Source organism: Taudactylus pleione, unplaced genomic scaffold (genome assembly GCF_031769625.1).
Source record: "Taudactylus pleione unplaced genomic scaffold, aTauple2 ptg001032l, whole genome shotgun sequence".
Classification (NCBI taxonomy): Eukaryota; Metazoa; Chordata; class Amphibia; order Anura; family Myobatrachidae; genus Taudactylus; species Taudactylus pleione.
Genome location: NW_028285433.1, coordinates 7,733,104 through 7,753,980, shown reverse-complemented (window position 1 = coordinate 7,753,980; position 20,877 = coordinate 7,733,104). Strand labels below are relative to the sequence as shown.

Genomic DNA, 20,877 nt, shown 5'->3' with positions numbered 1-20,877 from the left:
CTAAGTTTCGGGGGGCCCCTTCAAGCCACACAGAGTCGAGCCAAGCCCAGCCGTGCCCCCAGTAGAAGTCTGCCCCAGCAGGGCCCCCAGTAGCAGTCCCCCCTCAACAGTAATCCCCCCAGGAGTACCCCTAGTAGTAATCCCCCTCTATGCTGTGTCCCCCAGTAGTGGACCCATCAGTGTGCAGTCCCCCTAGTAGTCCACCCAGCAGTGCCACCAGGTGTCCCCCCAGCAGTGCCCCTAGTAGTCCCCCCCAGCAGTGCCCCTTGTAGTAATCCCTGCAGTGCCCCGAGTAGTAGTACCCCCCCGCAGTGCCCCTTATAGTATCCCCTGCAGTGCCCCTAGTAGTAATAGTACCCCCCCAGCAGTACCCCTTGTAGTACCCCCTGCAGTGCCCCTAGTTGTAGTAGTACTCCCCCAGCAGTGCCCCTTGTAGTACCCCCTGCAGTGCCCCTAGTAGTAGTAGTACCCCCTGCAGTGCCCCTAGTAGTACCCCCCCAGCAGTGCCCCTTGTAGTACCCCCTGCAGTGCCCCTAGTAGTAGTAGTACCCCCCTGCAGTGCCCCTAGTAGTAGTACCCCCCCAGCAGTGCCCCTTGTAGTACCCTCTGCAGTGCCCCTAGTAGTAGTACCCCCCCAGCAGTGCCCCTTGTAGTACCCCCTGCAGTGCCCCTAGTAGTAGTAGTACCCCCCCTGCAGTGCCCCTAGTAGTAATAGTACCCCCCCAGCAGTGCCCCTAGTAGTAGTAGTACCCCCACCAGACACACACAAAATAACAACTTCCACTTACCTTAATCCCCGCTCCGTCGTCTGCTCCTCCGTCCGGTCGGCTCTGCATGATGGGAGATCTCCCGTCAGCCACTGCGGGAGCCGGAAGACGGAGGCTCCGGCAGTGGGAGCAGCAGCCGATGAGAGTCTGACTGACTCTCATCGGCTGCTAAAACAAACACACAGCTGCCGGCACCGGCGGCTGTGTGTTTGTGCTGTGTAGTGCGGACGGCACTTATGCGCCCTCCGCACTACCGCCCTGCCCCAAGCTGATGCAGCAGCACTGACTGTACTGCTGCATGCAGCTGCAGAGCACCCTCCTCCCGGGAACAGGTGCCGCCGGCACCTGTTATCGGCAGGGTCACATCGACCCTGTGTGGGGGCCATCTGTGTGTGGGGGCCCAGGGACGACCGCCCCTGTCTCCCCCCCTTAATCCGGCCCTGTCGCACCGTGTATGTGGGCCTTTAGAGGGGGAGATTAATTTACTTTTTCCCAGTGGCTGCTAATCTTTGCAGCCGCTGGGTTGGGGGCCCTGCTTTGCTGAGTGATCAGTGGCACAGCAGACACAAGGGGAGAGGGTACAGGCAAGCAGAGGGACTGGAAGATCCCTCCGAAAGCAGCAGCTGCGGGAAGATTCTCTTCCTGCAGTCGCCCTCATGTTTATATGACTGGTCGAAATTTTGCGACCAAAGCAGTTGAAGAACTGCCTGGTGTGGTCGGAAAATTACAACCATGCCAAGCAAGTGGTTAATAAACCATTAATGACATGGCCAAACACCTAGGAGTATAGTTACGAAGCAGTGGATTTTATAAGCCCCTGCTTTTCAGTTTCAGCTGAAAGCTGCTTCGTAAATATATTCCCTATTCTACAAACAAAATTCTAAGAACAAACCACAAAGTCAATTTTGTTCACACATCTTGTAAATCACATTACTATAAAAAGAGTAAAAGTTATGTCATGTTGTTGTTAGTGAAGCAAAATAATAATACCCAAATCACTTTTTATGAGAAGTGTCAGTTTATTCTATTCTTCAGATATATATCTCCTCTTGAAGACCAGTGTACAAGGTTTTTAATTAACTTAGCTTTGTCTGTGTTAGAGCAAACAAAATGCCTCCTCAAGGCAAGTTGTCATGCAAGGAATACTGTAGGGTTGGAAAACTAGTTTTACATATGAAGATAGACACACATTTTGGTTTTGAGATATAGCAAATTTATTTATTTTGCATGATATGCTATATGGAAAAAATGTTTTATTTACATTGACACAGTGTATCAATTTATGTCAGAGTATTTATTTTTTATGTCCCAGAATATATTAACCTATTATTATATTGTTTCATTAACTGTATTTTATGTCACATAGTATCACTTCATTTTGTGGACAAAATGTATTATGTTATTTATCATATAAGATATCTGTACAACATAGTGAACTTTGAAGTTATAAGTTCTCTTGGAAACAAACAATTACTGGAACACACAATTGGTCACCATCTGACTGTAGTATTAGATCCCAACGATTAAGCGTATTAACTGTTCCTCACTAGTTTGGCCAGCTAAGTTTGTAGCCAAAATTGATTCTGATACTGTCATTTAGTGCAGTGTCTGAGTGGTGGGGTCAGCCTGTTTGTGTTCTGTCTAATGAATTGTCCTGGGCCATTACTACGGATATATATTGAAAACCTGCAAGAATTAAATAGTGTGATATGTATTGAATACAACTCCTAAAATAACATATTTATTTTACCATTTAGACCGATGGTAACTGGTTACCTCCATTGACTGATGAAGTATGTTCTCCTATATCATGTGAGAAACCGTCTGCCCCTGATCATGGCACAGTGTTTGGCACAAGATATCTGTACAAAGATACTGTTTTGTACCAGTGTGATGCTGGCTATGAAATACATGTAAGTAAATATAGTGTACTACTTCCTAGCTCATTGTTAGCACTGAAGTGTTGATATTGGCAGGTTTTCTTTTACTAATGTGATCCAGACAGGGATCAATTACTCAGTTTAGAGGGAACATCAATAGGTTCAATAGTAGATCCAGTGTACAACAAGGTAGTGCTGTTTGCACTGTGGTAAACAAAATCCAATATTGATATGAAGTGCAGAAGAAGTGACCAGCGTAAATAATCTGTGTTTGTCTCCAATGATTGGAGCACACTATGGTATATTAAACATTTTCTTTATTGCCTATGAATAAAAATAATCTTCATGGTACATTATATAGCCATAGAAAGCATATTAAAGAATTCAATTGGAAACTCACAGAGTTGTTTGCACTAAACCATTGTAGCAGGGACATATATAACGGCTGAGAGAGCCTGTGTACTGCAGGCCCCCCTCCTCTGAGCAGCGCCCCCTCCAGCCCCGCAGTTTATCTTATGCCAGGTACCTCGTCCTCCACGGCACCATCTTCTCAGTGATATTCGGGAAGATGGTGCAAAAGCACAAGAGCAAAGGCACTGGCACTGTGCTAGATTCTTTGTTTTCAATGCACGGCACCATTTTCCCGAAGATGCCACTGGGAAGATGGTGCCGCAGAGGAGAAGAAACTCGCTTTCCGGCACAAGTTAAATACACTATGGGTGTAGGGTGAGCAGTGCAGGGGCCCCTGTACACCACACACCCTGCACCCATTATAAATACACCTATGCATTGTGTGTACAGTATGTAATAGCCAGGGTTCTGGGTCCCAATATAGCCCCTTTGGGGTGTATCTTGGTTCCCACAATGCATCTGGGCTGCTGATGTCCTGCACAGCTTATTACAATGCTTTTTGAAATAGGTTAAATATTTCTCTAGGGGATTTAATTCCTCTGCCAGTCACATTTATATATAAACATTTTGGCAGTGTCAAAGGTCACAAAGTAAAAATGGGCTTCATACTACAATAAAAGTAAATCACTAAAATTTGAAACACAAATAATAAAAAAAACATTAAGAAATTTGCGGAAGTGAGTTACTAGTACATAATTGAAATGTCACCTACAATAAGTAAATAAATAAACTAGCTGGCCTTATCAAACATATGTTAACATCATAACAGTATGACACATATAAAATGAGCAATATATACATCATACATGTTTGTGTCCAAACTTTATTTTAGACAGAGTCTCTCCCAAGCCATAGGTGACATTAGCTAGGACCACATGCCTCACAAAATCTCATGCAAGTTGTTTGGTGCAGGGTATATGATTTACTGATGAAGAATATGCTTGTAATTCTTCCATGTACATATACAGGTTGAGTCTCCCATATCCAAATATTCCGAAATACAGAATATTCCGAAATACGGGACTGATATAGTGAAGCCTTAGCTTTTTGATGGGTCAATGTACACAAACTCAGTTTAAGTCACAAAATTATTAAAAATATTGTATAAAACTACCTTCAGGCTGTATGTATAAGGTGTATATGAAACATAAATTAATTTCATGCATGTATACAAACTTTGTTTGAGCCACAAAATTATTGAAAATATAGTATAAAATTACCTGCAGGCTGTGTGTATAAGGTGTAAACATTAATGCACTCTGTGTTTAGATTTTGGTCCCATTCCCAAGATATCTCATTATGGTATGTACTTATTCCAAGATATATGGAATATTCCGATATCCAAAATACCGCTGGTCCTAAGCATTCTGGATATGGGAGACTCAACCTGTAGTAACTTCTTTGTTGGGAGGCCAAACCTACTGTAATTAAGCTGAGGGATGTGGCTCACACACAGGAAGTGATTGGGTGTCCTTCTGTGATTGTTTCCTGAACACATAGGCTCAGCAATTTCTGTGGCTTGCTTTTGAATAAGAAACCATATTTTCTGATCATATGTAAAGGAAATCTGACTGGTCTGTTAGGGTTGCATTAACACAAAATTACAGGGAAGCCATATATATACATTTCAGAGTTTTTCTCCCACCCTTTCTTGATTCACGGCGTCCTAGAGTATAAGAATGTTTTTTATAGCAAAAATTTTTGTTTATTGAGAAATGCAGCAAAAATGAAGGCAACAAAAAACATTAAATTAGCTAAATTGTGCTTTCCCTTAATCCTCAGGTTCAGTTCTGTGGTGGTGGACATGGTTGCTCTTCTGTTTGTCCTCATATTTTATGATTGGCAGACATCAGCAATCTTTTTGCCTATCACATTGATCATAAACAATTTTATTTGGTACTGGACCACCAACCCAGGTAGCCCTACAAGTACCCCGCGGCACCCCATGGAGCCACGGCGCCCAGTTTGGGAACCACTGTACAGAGTATTAGAATTATTATTTTATGTTGGCGCTTTTATTCATTCATTATTTTAAAAAAATACAGTTTTCCGTTGATTATTTTAGTGCAGCTAGGGGTTTCTTCATCATGTTATTTATCGGGGTTTGGACAGATGGTGAGTGCCGGAGCAAGTCATCATTGCTCCGACATGGAGACAGCTGATCCGAAAATCACCTGTCTCCCCGAATGTTTACAGTGCTCCTTTAAGAGTAGTGAAACTAAGTGTTGCCAAGTCTGACTCGGCAGTGGTAGTGCACCTGCATGAACTAGAGTTCATGCAGGTGCACAAAGCCCCGGCATCCGGCGGAAGGAGCTGGACAGGGGTGGATGGATCCGGACAGGATCCCTCTTCGCAACCCGGGACTCCTTCCCCTAGGGAAGGAGCGGGTGTGCAGGAGCAAACGCCATCTTAAGATGGCAAATGCTCCCTCAGTTAAGCTCTGAAAATATTGTATTTTCAGAGCTTGATGAATTTAGATACCCATACTAGTGTATGGGGACAGCGGGCCACATCGGGAGAGAAAGGTAAGTAGGAGATATCTGTAATATCTCCTGTGTTACCTTTATGATGAATGGCCCTAAAACTTCATTTCCCCAAAAGTAGGTGAAAATATTCATTTTCATCTGCTTTTGTAGAAATTAGGTGATAATGAATAGACTACCATGGAGGGAAATTCCTTCTAGCTGTTTCTTTGCAGACCAGGTAGTTGAAAATCTATTTTCCTGTTTCTTTACTTACAAATATTGCAGATAGAGGAAGCTGTCTATTTTTGATTAATGCATGTCCCCGTAGGTCAGATCAGATCCAGGTCATATTTATTTGTATCACTAGATCATTAATAGACTAGGTGTTTTTTATTTCATTATAATATAAATTTCACTTTCATTCAGAGTCATTTCAGTAACTTTGCTAATACATAAAAAAGATAATACCCATCTGATAATACCCATCTGATAATACCCATCTGATTTTTTTCATGCTCTATTAGACTGTATAGACCAAAGCCTCATATTTCTTAATATAAGTTTCTCCCTAAATGGAGCTGTGCTTTGTCCCTATAAGAGTGTATGTGTCTAGATACATTTGTCCTTCATGCACTACAAGTCGCGTTACACATAACGCATAAGTGCTGGCTGACTCGGTAGTACCAAGCGTCTTTTCTTGTGACTTTTTCCCTTAAAATGCAGGTGTATCTGCATTTACATGCCTACTCTCCTGGGAATCACGGGAGGCTCACGATTTTTCGGGTAACCCCCCGCGATCCCGGAAGAGTAGGCATATCTCCCGCATCCCGCCCACTTCCTAGTGAAGTGGGCAGGATGAGGAGACTTGACCTGAAATTATCGGGTCCGTAGGGAAGGAACGGGACTAAATGGGGCAAAGTGCGTCATTTAGCTCCGCCCCTCCTCACGGATCCGCGAATCACGGGGGGTTTTATGTAAAGGGGGTGGGGCCTAATGCCGTCTATCATCTGGCCCCGCCCCCCAAAGAGGAGAGCAGCAGGTCCCCTCCTGCTGCTCCTGGAAAGCTGCACAGAAATGTAGGTAAGTATGATCTGCATGCAAAATGCCACATTACGTTGTCAGTGGCTGTGACACTGCGTATCATTTCGCATTCAGATACAGCCACAGTCGCACATAGAATATAGGCAGGCCACATATCATTTTAATCAGCATAAGCTGCTTGTGCGTCCTATTCACTTCAGACGCATTTTAAAGGGAAAACGTTGCACGAAAAGATGCTCGATGCTGCAGATTGGTCCACAGCATGGCACGACTAGATGGGCTGTTTTATGCGCCAGGAGACTAGATTTATGTGGACACATCTGTAATGTGCACCTGGATGTGAAGTAAGTTCCATCCCTTATTGGTACAGTATGTAGTTATATATGTCCCAACACTACATCAACTTTTACTCCTCATCATTGCTTTCTTACAGTTCCCTGAGCAAACTTATGAAAACACTTGATTTATAAGTTAGTGTAAGCAGCACGTCTTGCCCATGATAAATATATAATATACTGATTTACATTTATTCCCACATCTCAACATGTACTGACTTGGAGATGCCATAATGACCTCCCTCTCAAGTATTTTTTCTTATTGTACTGTATAACATATTCTGAAAGCAAAGAAACTTCTTTAGTAATGCTTTGTTTTTTATGTGAAAAGTAAGAAAAAAGCATAAAGGCTTTTGGTATAGTCAATGACTTGGGAAACCAGAGAGATTTTCTGAGAAATACAGTATGACAACAACAACAAATAAATTCCTTCCTGAGTAAGCTGGAATGTTCATATATCCAAAAGTACTTTTTTATTTCTAAATCTTTTATTCATTTTGAATACAATAAAGTTTCTTGCTTATCAACACATACTGTAGAACAGAACGTTTGTATACACTGCTCATATAGGTAATAGGTATACAAGAATTCAGTTTTCAAAGTACAAGCATTATCTTGATACTATTAGTACTGTTAAGGACATGTATAGTGGATACCACTATCTCTCATTTACATAAATAAAGATATTGAAATACTTTAAGTAACAGAACAAGTTACTATAAACTAGGGATGTGCAGGCTCGGATAGGTTCGAGTTTGCACGTGGAGTTCGGATTTTTCCCTCCAAAAAAACGGAACTCAGAACGAGGCAAAACGTCATCTTACATGGACGAACATCATCATTCCTGGTCTTTTGTCCAGGAATGATGATGTTCGTCCATGTAAGATGACGTTTTGCCTCGTTCTGAGTTCCGTTTTTTTGGAGGGAAAAATCCGAACTCCACGTGCAAACTCGAACCTATCCGAGCCTGCACATCCCTACTATAAACCTATCTGGTGCAAGTTGTTAGAACATACATAATAGACTACAGGGTGAAGCTTACAAAACCAAAATTATTGATCACTCATTCTATTGCAGTAAATTACTCACACCCCTTATTTGTTTGACTAGATATATTCTAATACCAAATTATAGTCGAGAGGGTAACAACAGACGTTTAGAACCGGGCTGTTGGTTGAGGTGTGCAAGCGGTGTCATCGTACAGGGCGCGCCACAGCACCTGCAGCCAGTAGTGCTGCTGTATAGTCGCCAGGAACTCTGGGCAGGCACTCTACAGCCGGTGGAGCTCCAGGCAGTGCTCTACTCCTTAGAGCCAGTGGCCCCACCCCCTAAATGTGACATCATGATGTCACAGGTTTAGGGGCAGCGTCGGCACAAGGCAGCATAGAGCCCTGTTCTGGCAGTAGTTCAGATAAGTGAGGAAGAGCTGTAGGGAGTGATTGGTCCCTAATTGGTTATCAGCCACAACACATTGCCCTGCTTAGCTCTATATTTAAAACATTTTCCAACTATACCTATCTGCTTTCTCTGATTTGTTTTTGATGTAGACAAAAATGGCTTGTATGTAATTCTCTGATGTGCTGTATCCATATATAGGGATCTATTTACTAAGCCTTGGATGTAGGTAAAGTGAACGGAGATAAAGTACCAGCTAATCAGCTCCTAACTGCCATTTCACAGGCTGTGTTTGAAAAATGACATTTGGGAGTTGGTTGGTTGGTGCTTTATCTCCATCCACTTTATCTCTATCCAAAGCTTAGTAAATAGACCCCATAGTCCCTTACGTAGTGTAAAAATTGGATAATTCCTTAACCATGTATTGGAGCATTGCTTTTCTCTCAAATTAAAGGGTTTATACTGTATTAAATCAGCTTTTATGTCACTCAGAAATGCAGGTGTTGGATATGTTCATTTCCATACAATAATTATTTTTAAACTAGAGTCAATAGTATCATTAAGTATTGGTTTGATTTCTCTGTTTGTTAAAACTAGTTTCCTATTTTCAGAGTAGCAGAGTAAAGGTATTGGTCCTTTATTTCATATGTCAGCAGAAATCGTGATTACAAATGTCCATAACTTATAACAAAATTGTTTCTACATTCGCGAAAGTTATGAGAGAAATTATAATGGTCTTATTTACACTTCAAGCATATACCTGTCTCCAATCTTACAATATGTTCCCTCGGAGCTTCAGACACATACTGTAGGCCATGCTTACATACTTTTCTCTAGCTCCGCTATCCACGGCTCTGGAGTCTCCTGGACATCCAGCACAGTAGCCTTATAGCTAGTCACTGGAAAAAGACGGACCCCCATCTTTTCACAATAAATGATGGTACAACCAGACCATGGAAAAAATATGTACATACAGTAACATGAATAACATAAATGTATCCAAATATGCTATGTTTGTCATTATTAGAATACTTATATACACCAAAAACCCATCAATAATGACCTTTCAGTCCTTCATGGTAGTTGCTCTCTGGTTTGTGTTGCATACACTTATCAAATCACTATGGTTTTCCTTTTTTTCCAAAATTTTTATAAAATTTGTGAAATGACAGGTCCTCTAAGTGGTCTAAGTATTTCTACTAAGACATAATTGTTATCTTAAAAATGTGTCAATAATATTACATGTTGCAGATTCACTGTAACTGACATCATTTCAGAAAACACAAAGCATATAAACCATCTAAATGCTGCCAAACATATAATTGTGTATTTGTTGTAAAACTGTTTTGTGTTTAAGTATTCCTGCTTCTGTTTCATTCAGGGACTTACTGAAAGAGTTTGTGAGGCTAACAGGTCATGGAGTGGAGCGGATCCTCAGTGCAAAAGTAAGATGTTGTTCACAGTAAAGCTGGGTACACACCTTTGCGATCACTCTTTTGGTGGGATGGTTCGATCGACTTCACTACCGATCGGATGTCCCGACCACTGTGCCGATACGCGCATACACACCTATACAATCATACTGCCGACCTACGATCTCCGGCTGCCAGAATATCAACAGAAAATGATTGTACCACCGTACACACTCTCCCGATTGCGGACTACACTCGCAGTAGGTGTACCAAGAATTGCCATAATGGGCTGCAAAGGGGCGTGATTACACAATAAAAGCCAACCTCCGAGAAAGGTGCAGCGCCATCTTCTACATGAGTGCAGAGGTTTGAATACATTTGGTAGTTTCATTCCCCATCATGAGTTTGAGAAGAAGGAAGGCTTGTGCTTGTATTGTTGCTGCTATGGTGATCGGAGATGCTGGACCAAGGATTGGCCACTTTCACTCGCATTAGTACAGTACATCCCTTGTTGTATAGCAGTGTAGTGTAAATTATTTTTTTCTGTTGTCGCGCGGCTACTTCTATGCAAGTGCACCTATATAGGGAATCGGTATGTACTGATGGCTGTCGGGATACCTCCTGTCACAATACCGACAGCGTCATCCCTATACTTGGTATCCTGACAAGGGTCGGGTAAGTATACTTACCCTCCCCCTTCTCCCCCTAACCCTCCCTTCTTGTAGCCTAACCCTCTCAACCCCGCACCCTAACCCTCCCAGTTAGTGCGTAAACCTAAGTCTCCCCTTTTGTGCCTAAACTTAACCCTCCCCCCTTAGTGCCTAATCCTAACCCCCCAGTGGTGCCTACCTGCAACCATCATGTCTAGGAGTGCCTAACTCTAACTTCCCCCCCAAAACCTAACGCTAACCCTGCTATTCTACATAAACCTAACACCTTCCCCGCGCTGCTAACACTCGGACTTACCTCATTCGGGCAGACGTCCTTCTGTGTTCCGGCGTTGGGATTAAGATAGGCGTCGGTATTTCAACGCCTATCTTAAGTCCCTTGATGGGCTTCAGCCGTCGCAGCCACCAGTCTCATAACTACATTCCCTATATAGAAATGCAGGATAAGATAATGCAGGGAAAGATTTAATTTGTAAAACATGGTTATTTTAAAAAGCTAAATAGAGTTGAGAAGGCACCTCAAAATTCAGTTTGTGGGAAATTAGGAGCACTTGAGTTTAAAGAGAAGCAGTATGAACTTTTGTTTTCTGTGATTCATTAATGACCCTTAAGGGGAGAAGCTCAGAAATTATAATGATGTGTAGTTCATTTAGAAGATGCCCTGACCAGTTAACATTGTCATAATACAATTAATGTGTCCTCTTACTAACAAGCAGATTTCAGGCCACCTCCCAGTATTCACCCAGGAGCGCCCATGGTTTTGCATCGCAGTCCCTAATGCCAGCGATCCGGTACGCAACAGCACATTTGTGCATACACTCCCCATATTTTCGGAATAATTACACTCTGTACTTATAACCTGCCTACTCAAGGGCACACAGAAGTCACCTGGGCCTAATGCCCAGAGTCACTTTATGATAACGGGGCTCAGGGTCTTGAGTCTGCCTAAATTGACATATAGGCCCTCATTCAGAGCCACTCGCTAGCGGCAATACGCTCGTTCCGAGCGATGTTCGCACATCTGCGCATGCGTACGGATCGTTATACACATGCGCGAACCAGTCAGTGCGGCCGAAATTCATGTGCTCGCAATATAGCGAATGCCTGCTATTTTGAGTGACAGAATGAGGCGTATGTGGGTGGTAACAGGGGAAGGTGCTTGAAAATGGGGAGTGGAGATCAGAACGCAGGCGTGCTTAAAGGTCAAAACGGGCGTTTTATGGGTGTGCATAATTAATACAGCAGCGTCATTGACCACGTCACTGGGTTATTTTATAGCCAGAACTGCTCGCAAGATTGTGGTAGCAAAAACCAACCACAAGAATAGCGAGCAGTTCATACGCTGGTCGATGTACTCGATTAATCTAATAAATAGCGGACATGACGTATGGTGCGAGCGGCCAGGGGGCGTTTTTAACAAATAAACGAGCGTATGTTTTGCTCGCTCATTCAGACTTAGAGGTGTGAACAGACTGCAATTTGCAAACTGATCATTTGAATAGCCACCCCTTGTTTTTGAACGAACGACCGCAAATAGCGAACGGCTCTGAATCAGGCCCATAGTGCCCTGGACTTAACGCCCAGGGTCACTTGCAGTGGCATGGGCCTAATTTCCATCTATCATTGCAACATGTCAGAGGCCTGACTAGCCCCTAATGATCTAGGGAGGGTTTAATTATAGATAGACCTCACAGTGGGCCTACCTATTATGCTGGGAGAGGCTGCCATGGGGAGCTTTGTTAGCTCTTTTGCATACACACTAGCAGCCCTCTTTGGTCCTCAGCTTCCTACTTCTGCTGCTGGCACATCCTGACTAGCGGCGCCACCTCTTCTTCTCTGCCTCCAGCTGACACCAGGCATCTTCCTTCTTGACCATGGTATCTTCTGCCCACCCCCCCCCTCTGATTTGCTACCTTTCCGTGAATGCAATACACTCACGGCTGGCGCCAATTTCAAACAGCCGCCGTTTCCTATTGGCCCCAGCCAAATTCAAACTGGCACCTGAAGCAAAGTTTTTACTCCGGTGCTACTGCTTCTCCACTGACGCTGGAAGCAGACACACCGTCCCAGCACTGGCCACTGATGTGTCCCACTGGGAACACATCTTTTCTATCCACTGCTGTACTTTTGGAGCTGGTATCAGACACTTGATCCCAGCGCTGCCTGCTGCAATGGAGTACATCTTCACAAAATTACTATGTGATTCTACCCCCTGGCTACGGGTGGCACCGCCGGTGGTGCCCTCTCTCCCTCGGCTGGCACCCCTGGCCATGGGGTGGATACGACCTTGATTCAATTCCTCTTTGGGATCCCACAGAGCTACTGTGCATGCACATTCTGCTGACCATGCATGCTCGGGTGGTCATTGCTGAGGAGGGATCCTAAGGATACCTCTCCCAGTAAATGCTGTGGAGTGTAGCCTGTAGATGAAGGTAGCGTAAGTTACCAGGGCCAAGCTCTTTAATGCTTGGCATTCTGGAGCTTGGTCAATTTGGCAATAAAGCAGTTCCCATCGAAATAATGTTGACTGCATTTGCAGTCAAAAATGGAAGACTGCAGTAGATATATCTGATATCTGCTGTGGTCCCCTGTACATACTGTACATTCGGGGGATAGCATTTGCAGGTACCCCAGAAATGGGTGTTAATTAATTGATAAATAGGCCTCTTAGTAAGACATCAGTATTTATGCAACTTTTGTATAATGCCTGCATCATACTTGTCTACTTTATGGATCTCTCTTCCCTGAAATTACAGAGGGGTGTGCCTAGTCAGTGGCAATTGCAGGGGGCATAGAGATACAATATGAGTAGTTGTGACTCTACACCTTCCCACATCCGTCATAGTAGGGAAATGAGTATGGGAGAGTGACCAAACTCACAGACATTTTAGAGTCTCCTAAACATTGTGGGAGTTGGTAAGTGTGCCAGATCACTCCAGCTTGATTTAATTATTGGCCATCAACATGCATAATATTCATACTTCATATACACTATAATAAAAATAAGCAAGCACGGAATCATCAGCTGAATCAACAAAGGAGGAGTAGGGCTGGTGCAAGCCCCAAATACACACACTCAGCAGCAGCATCCCTTTCAGAATCAACACCCCCCTCCATAGCAGGCGGGAATTTACAGGCAGCATCCTTGGTTTTCTATACACTTGGCTGTGACATCATGGCCATATACTGCACTCCTAGCATTACACTTACATTGAGGTGCAGCACGCAGCCATTAGCTTCACATTAAGAAGCTTTTAACTACTTCTCCTTCTGTCAGCAGCTTCCATATAGTGCTGCAGGGGCTTTAAATCGCTAGATGAAAGACATTACTGTATGTCACTGATTCAGTGTTTCAGGTGCCCCCTAACTATTATTAAATGGTTATTGTTAAACTTATTAAATGTATTATATAGCCAATGCCATCTAAACAAATATAAGAAACTCTCTGCATCTGTCCTGTCAATTCACAAAGCTGCACGTGCCAGAGCTGTTTCAGCAAGCAAGGAGGAAACAGTTTATAAAGGTGCCCACACACATAGCGATATTTTACACGATCTGGACGATTCCGACACATTGGAACGACAGATCGTGTAAAATATGGCCAAATTGTGAGGAAATCGTGAGTCCCCACTCAAGATCATGATGCGATGCGCGTCCCCGCTGGTCGCACATCGCATCTTCAGATCTGCCGTGCAGTAGGGCAGATCTGACAATCTAGGACCTGATGCACTGTAAAAAGTCTAACTGCAGGAGAGATCATTTGAAGTTTGGACACCAAATTGTGTGCAGATCGTGTGGAGATCGTGTGCAGAGCTGCCGGGGAGAGTTTCAAGGGAAATCGTACACATCGGCTGATCGTGGGCAGATCAGTATGTGTGTGGGAACCTTAAAACACTGTTCAATCCAGCTTTTCTTTTCCTTTCTAACAGGCGAGATAGTTTGCACAACATGCGATTTGAGCTACCTCGCCTAGCTGAACCATCTTAATAGCTGAAACTTCATACATTGTATGATTTGTAATATTTGCATGTGCAAAAATATAGATGGTGGATTTTGATCTGGTGGTTTCAAATAATACACATTGCTGTGTGGTTATTTGTCACTTTGCCTTTTATTAAAAATCACCCTTTTGTTTTAGGAATTTTCTGTGATCCTCCTGAAACTTTGGAGAATGGATCCATTCAAGGTGCAAACTATTTTTTTGAAGATGAACTACACTATAGTTGCTACCAAGGTTACGAACTTCATGGACCAAGCCGTAGAATCTGTCACGTGGATAAGCAGTGGCGTCCATCTCCTCCTACGTGTGTGAGTAAGTAAATTAATAGTAAATATGTAAAGTTGGAGGATTTAGAATGGCGCACAGGTTTTAATCCCAGGTGTCTTTCTTATATAAATAACTTAAGTGCAATAACTTCAAATTCAGATGTACAATAATAAAACACGTAGGTCCTTCTGGTAAAGGTGACAGCAATCTTCCCGTATTTCCGTATGGTAACCAGATGAATGTGATCTGGAAAGGGGAGGTTGGAAAGAACATGCGCCTGATAGTGTATTATATTTAAAAAAATGCATGTGCTCGAAATATAATTGTGCGTACCAAATAAAAAATCTTTAAATCTTATCTGTAGTTCTTTACAGGGATTCCACATGGTGGGATGGACCCAGGATGCCAATGGCTGGAAACCTTTATACTAAGGGCTCAATCAGAGCCAGATGAGACATACAGTCAGGTCCATAAATAATGGGACATTGACAGAATTTTCATATTTTGGCCTCTATTCACCCCCACAATGGCTTTGAAATGAAACACACAAGATGTGATTTAACCGCAGACTTTCAGATTTAATTTGAGGGTAATTACATCCAAATCGGGTGAACGGTGTAGGAATTACAACGGTTTCTATATGTGCCTCCCACTTTTTAAGGGGCCAAAAGTAATGGGACAAACGAAACAATCCTAAATCTAACTTTCACTTTTTAATACTTTGTTGCAAATCCTTTGCAGGCAATTACAGCCTGAAGTCTGGAACGCATAGACATCACCAGACGCTGGGTTTCATCTCTGGTGATGCTCTGCCAGGCCTCTACTGCAAATGTCTTCAGTTCCTGCTTGTTCTTGGGGCATTTTCCCTTCAGTTTTGTCTTCATCAAGTGAAATGCATGCTCAATCGGATTCAGGTCAGGGGATTGACTTGGCCATTGCATAATATTCCACTTTTTAGCCTTAAAAAACTCTTTGGTTGCTTTTGCAGTATGCTTTGGGTCATTGTCCATCTGCACTGTGAAGCGCCGTCCAATGAGTTCTGAAGCATTTGACTGAATATGAGCATATAATATTGCCCAAAACACTTCAGAATTCATTCTGCTGCTTTTGTCAGCAGTCACATCATCAATAAATACAAGGGAACCAGTTCCATTGGCAGCCATATATGACCACGCCATGACACTACCACCACCATGCTTCAATGATGAGGTGGTATGTTTTGAATCATGAGCAGTTCCTTTCCTTCTCCATACTCTTCTCTTCCCATCACTCTGGTACAAGTTGATCTTTGTCTCATCTGTCCATAGGATGTTGTTCCAGAACTGTAATGGCCTTTTTAGATGTTGTTTGGCAAACTCTAATCTGGTCTTCATGTTTTTGTGGCTCACCAATGGTTTGCATCTTGTGGTGAACCCTCTATATTCACTCTTGTGAAGTCTTCTCTTGATTGTTGACTTTGACACATATACATCTACCTCCTGGAGAGTGTTCTTGATTTGGCCAACTGTTGTGAAGGGGTTTTTCTTCACCAGGGAAATAATTCTTTTGTCATCCACCACAGTTGTTTTCCGTGGTCTTCCGGGTCTTTTGGTGTTGCTGAGCTCTCCGATGCATTCTTTCTTTTTAAGAATGCTCCAAACAGTTGATTTGGCCACACCTAATGTTTTTGCTATCTCTCTGATGGGTTTGTTTTGATTTTTCAGCCTAATGATGGCTTGCTTCACTGATAGTGACAGCTCTTTGGATCTCATATTGAGAGTTGACAGCAACTGATTCCAAATGCAAATGTCACACCTAGAATCAACTCCAGACCTTTTACCTGCTTAATTGATAATGAAATAACGAGGGAATAGCCCACACCTGTCCATGAAATAGCTTTTGAGTTGATAGTCCCATTACTTTTGGCCCCTTAAAAAGTGGGAGGCACATATTGAAATTGTTGTAATTTCTACACCATTCACCCGATTTGGATGTAATTACCCTCAAATTAAATCTGAAAGTCTGCAGTTAAAGCACATCTTGTTTGTTTCATTTCAAAACCATTGTGGTGGTGAATAGAGGCCAAAATCTGAAAATTCTGTCAATGTCCCAATATTTATGGACCTTACTGTATATAGTGTAGTACTTTAAAAAAAAAAAATTTGCGTGGCAATAAATAGAATGCGTACCAGAAAAGCACTTGAATATCAGCATGTAGTAATTTAGGTCCTGGTCATTCCATTAGTATCCCTTAGTAACCCCAGCAGTTTTCACATAAGTAGGTTATTAGCTTCAAACAAACAGAAAAAACCCATCATTAGTGGTGATTTTCAAAAGGGGTTTATTATGACATAATACAGCGGGATATGGAATACAGGAACATTAAAACAAATAAAGTAATAAAGTGCTTATCTGCAAGTAGCCAGTATCATGGGGAGGGACCAATGCGTTTCGTCCTGTTGGACTTCCTCAGGGGTGAACGTCTGATGATGGGTTATTTCTGTTTGGAGCTAATAACTTACCTATGTGAAAACTGCTGTGGTTACTAAGGGATACTGATGAAGTAACCAGGACCTAAATTACTACATGCTGATATTCAAGTGCTTTTCTGATACATATTCTATTTATTGCCACGAAAATTATTTTTTAAATAAAATTTCAATGATTTGTTTCCCAAACCACTTAGTTATCACTTGTGCCTTATGGCAAGGTGCTCCATCATGCTGGAAAAAGCATTGTTCATCACCAAACTGTTGGGAGAAGTTGCTCTTGGAGGATGTTTTGATACCATTCTTTATTCATGGCTGCGTTCTTAGGCAAAATTTTGAGTGATCCGGCTCTTGGCTGAGAAGCAACCTCACACACAAATGGTCTCAGGATGCTTTACTGAGCAATTGTTTAAGATATGTGAGAGTATTATTTATTATACACAATAATCAATTATGTTAAATTGCCGAAGGACATGTACAAACTAGGGGTGTGCACCGGCCACTTTTCGTGTTTTGTGTTTTGGTTTTGGATCTGGATCTTTCTTCGTGTTTTGGATCTGGATTGGTTTTGCCAAAACCACCCTTCCGTGTTTTGGGTTCTGGGTTTTGTGTTTTGGATCTGTATTTTTTTGAAAAAAAGCATAAAAACAGCTAAAATCACAGAATTTGTAGGTTTTTCTGCTCCTATGCTATTATTAACCTCAATAACCTTAATTTCCACTCATTTCCAGTCTATTCTGAACACCTCACACCTCACAATAGTGTTTTTATGTCCAAAAGGTTGCACCGAGGTAGCTGGATGACTATGCTAAGCGACACGAGTGGGCGGCACAAACACGTGACCCATCTAGGAGTGACACTGCAGTGGCAGGCAGGATGGCAGTTAGAAAAACTAGGCCCCAAACTGTACATAATGCAAAGAAAAAAAGAGGTGCAAGATGGAATTGTCCTTGGGCCCTCCCACCCACCCTTATGTTGTATAAACAGGACATGCACACTTTAACAAATCAATCATTTCAGCGCCAGGGTCTGCCACACAACTGTGGCTGAAATGATTGGTTCGTTTGGGCCCCCACAAAACAAGCTGGCAATTAATGTGTCCCTGCACAAACTGGCTCTACGGAGGCAAGATGTCATCCTCATCCTCCTCATCCACCGATTCCTCACCCTCTTCAGTGTGTACATCCTCATCCTCACAAAGTATTAACTCGTCCCCACTTGAATCCACCACCACAGGTCCCTCTGTACCTTCTGGAGGCTGGTCTCCCTGGAAGAGCTGATAATTCATTTTGATGAACATCATCTTCTCCACATTCTGTGGAAGCAACCTCCTACGCCTTTCGCTGACAAGGTTCCCGGCTGCACTAAACACTCTTTCGGAGTACACACTGGAGGGGGGGCAACTCAGGTAAAATAGAGCCAGTTTGTACAGGGGCCTCCAAATTGCCTCTTTTTCCTGCCAGTACAGGTATGGACTGTCTGACATGCCTACTTGGATGCTGTCACCGATGTAATCCTCCACCATTCTGTCAATGGTGACAGTATCATATGCAGTGACAGTAGACATGTCAGAAATTGTTGCCAGGTCCTTCAGTCCGGACCAGATGTCCAAACTTGGTCCTGCCTGCCCTGCATCACCGCCAGCGGGTTGCTTAGGATACCTAAGTTTTTTCCTGGCAGCCCCAGTTGCGGGAGAAAATGAAGAAGGAGCCGTTGACGTGTCACATTCCGCTTCAGCTGACAGTGTGTTCACCAGCAGGTCTTTGCACCTCTGCAGGCTTGTGTCGGCCGGAAAGAGAGACACCACATAGGCTTTAAACCTAGGATCGAGCACGGTGGCCAAAATGTAGTGGTCTGATTTCAACAGATTGACCACCCTGGAATCCTGGCAAAGCGAATGAAGGGCTTCATCCACAAGTCCCACATGCCGAGCGGAATCGCTCCGTCTTAGCTCCTCCTTCACTTTCTCCAGCTGCTTCTGCAAAAGCCTGATGAGGGGAATGACCTGACTCAAGCTGGCAGTGTCTGAACTGACTTCACGTGTGGCAAGTTCGAAGGGCTGAAGAACCTTGCACAACACGGAAATCATTCTCCACTGCGCTTGAGTCAGGTGCATACCCCCTCCTTTGCCTATGTCATAGGTGGATGTATAGGCTTGTATGGCCTTTTGCTGCTCCTCCATCCTCTGAAGCATATAGAGGGTTGAGTTCCACCGCGTCACAACCTCTTGCTTCAGGTGATGGCGGGGCAGGTTCAAGAGTGTTTGCTGGCGCTCCAGTCTTCGGCACGCAGTCGCTGAATGGCGAAAGTGGCCAGAAATTTTTCGGGCCACCCAAAGCGTCTCCTGCACGCCCCTGTCGCTTTTCAGAAAATTCTGCACCACCAAGTTTATTGTGTGAGCAAAACATGGGACGTGCTGGAATTTGCCCAGATGTAATGCCCGCACAATATTGGTGGCGTTGTCAGATATCACAAATCCCCAGGAGAGTCTAAGTGGGGTAAGCCACTGGGCGATGATTTCCCTCAGTTTCTCTAAGAGGTTGTCGGCGGTGTGCCTCTTACTGAAACCGGTGATACACAGCGTAGCCTGCCTTGTAACGAGCTGGCGTTTCTGAGATGCTGCTACTGGTGACGCTGCTGCTGTTGCTGCGTAAGGTGATACATCTACCCAGTGGGCTGTCACAGTCATATAGTCCTTAGTCTGCCCTGTTCCACTTGTCCACATGTCCGTGGTTAAGTGGACATTGTGTACAACGGCATTTTTCAGGACACTGAGGACACTTTTTCTGACGTTTCTGTACAGTCTCGGTATCGCCTGCCTAGTGAAGTGGAATCTAGACGGGATTTGGAACCGGGGACACACTACCTCCATCGATTGTCTAAATCCCACTGCACTAATGGCGGATACCGGACGCACGTCTAACACCAACATAGCAGTCAAGGCCTCAGTTATACGTTTTGCTTCAGGATGACTGCTGTCGTACTTCATCCTCCTCGCTAAGGACTGTTGGAGGGTCAATTGTTTAGTAAAAGTAGTGGTGTTCCTACTTCCTCTCTGGGATGATGAACGACTCCCAGCAGCAGCAGCAACAGCAGCAGCGGCAGCAGTAGGCGTAGCAATGCAGGATCCTCCGGAGGAATCCCGGATAGGAGAGTCAGTCATGCCAGTGATATGGCCTGCAGGACTACTTCCGATCCTGACTAAGGAGGAAATTGACGAGGAGGGAGTTGACGGTGTGGTTTGCAGGCGCTTGGATACAACAGGACAACGGGATTTAGGTGTCCCTGGACTGCTTACGGTCTGAGCCAAAGTTTCTGAACTTGACAGTAACTTTTTATGAACGCGCTGCAGGTGCCGTATAAGGGAGGATGTTCCTAGGTGGTTGACGTCCCTACCCCTACTTATTTCACCTTTACATATGGTACATATGGCAAGACAGTTGTTGTCCGGATTTGGATAGAAATATTGCCAGACCAAAGAGGTGGAATGTTTGGTCTTCTGCCCAGGAATGACCGTGATGGGCTTTTTCATCCCACGGACAACAACTGTCTCCCCCGGAGCCTGATTTAAACAAACCACATCACCATCAGAATCCTCCTCGCCAACTTCCTCCTCAGCGCCAGCTACACCAGTATCCTCATCCTGTTGTACTTCAACAGTGACATCTTCAATTTGCATATCAGCAAGTGGACTGTGGGTGCTCCTTTCAGCACTTGCAGGGGGCGTGCAAATGGTGGAAAGAGCCACCTCTTCCCGTCCAGTGCTGG

At 43.7% G+C, this 20,877-nt stretch overlaps 1 protein-coding gene across 1 annotated transcript in view; it reads left to right on the top strand.

Annotated features, from left to right (window-relative positions):
- SVEP1 (sushi, von Willebrand factor type A, EGF and pentraxin domain containing 1) overlaps positions 1–20,877 on the top strand; it is a 470,252-nt gene that overhangs the window by 349,282 nt on the left and 100,093 nt on the right. The window contains exons 40-42 of the mRNA XM_088461305.1: positions 2,525–2,680; positions 9,676–9,739; positions 14,513–14,686. Coding sequence (XP_088317431.1) covers positions 2,525–2,680; positions 9,676–9,739; positions 14,513–14,686 — 394 coding nt within the window. The remainder of the gene's footprint in view (positions 1–2,524; positions 2,681–9,675; positions 9,740–14,512; positions 14,687–20,877) is intronic.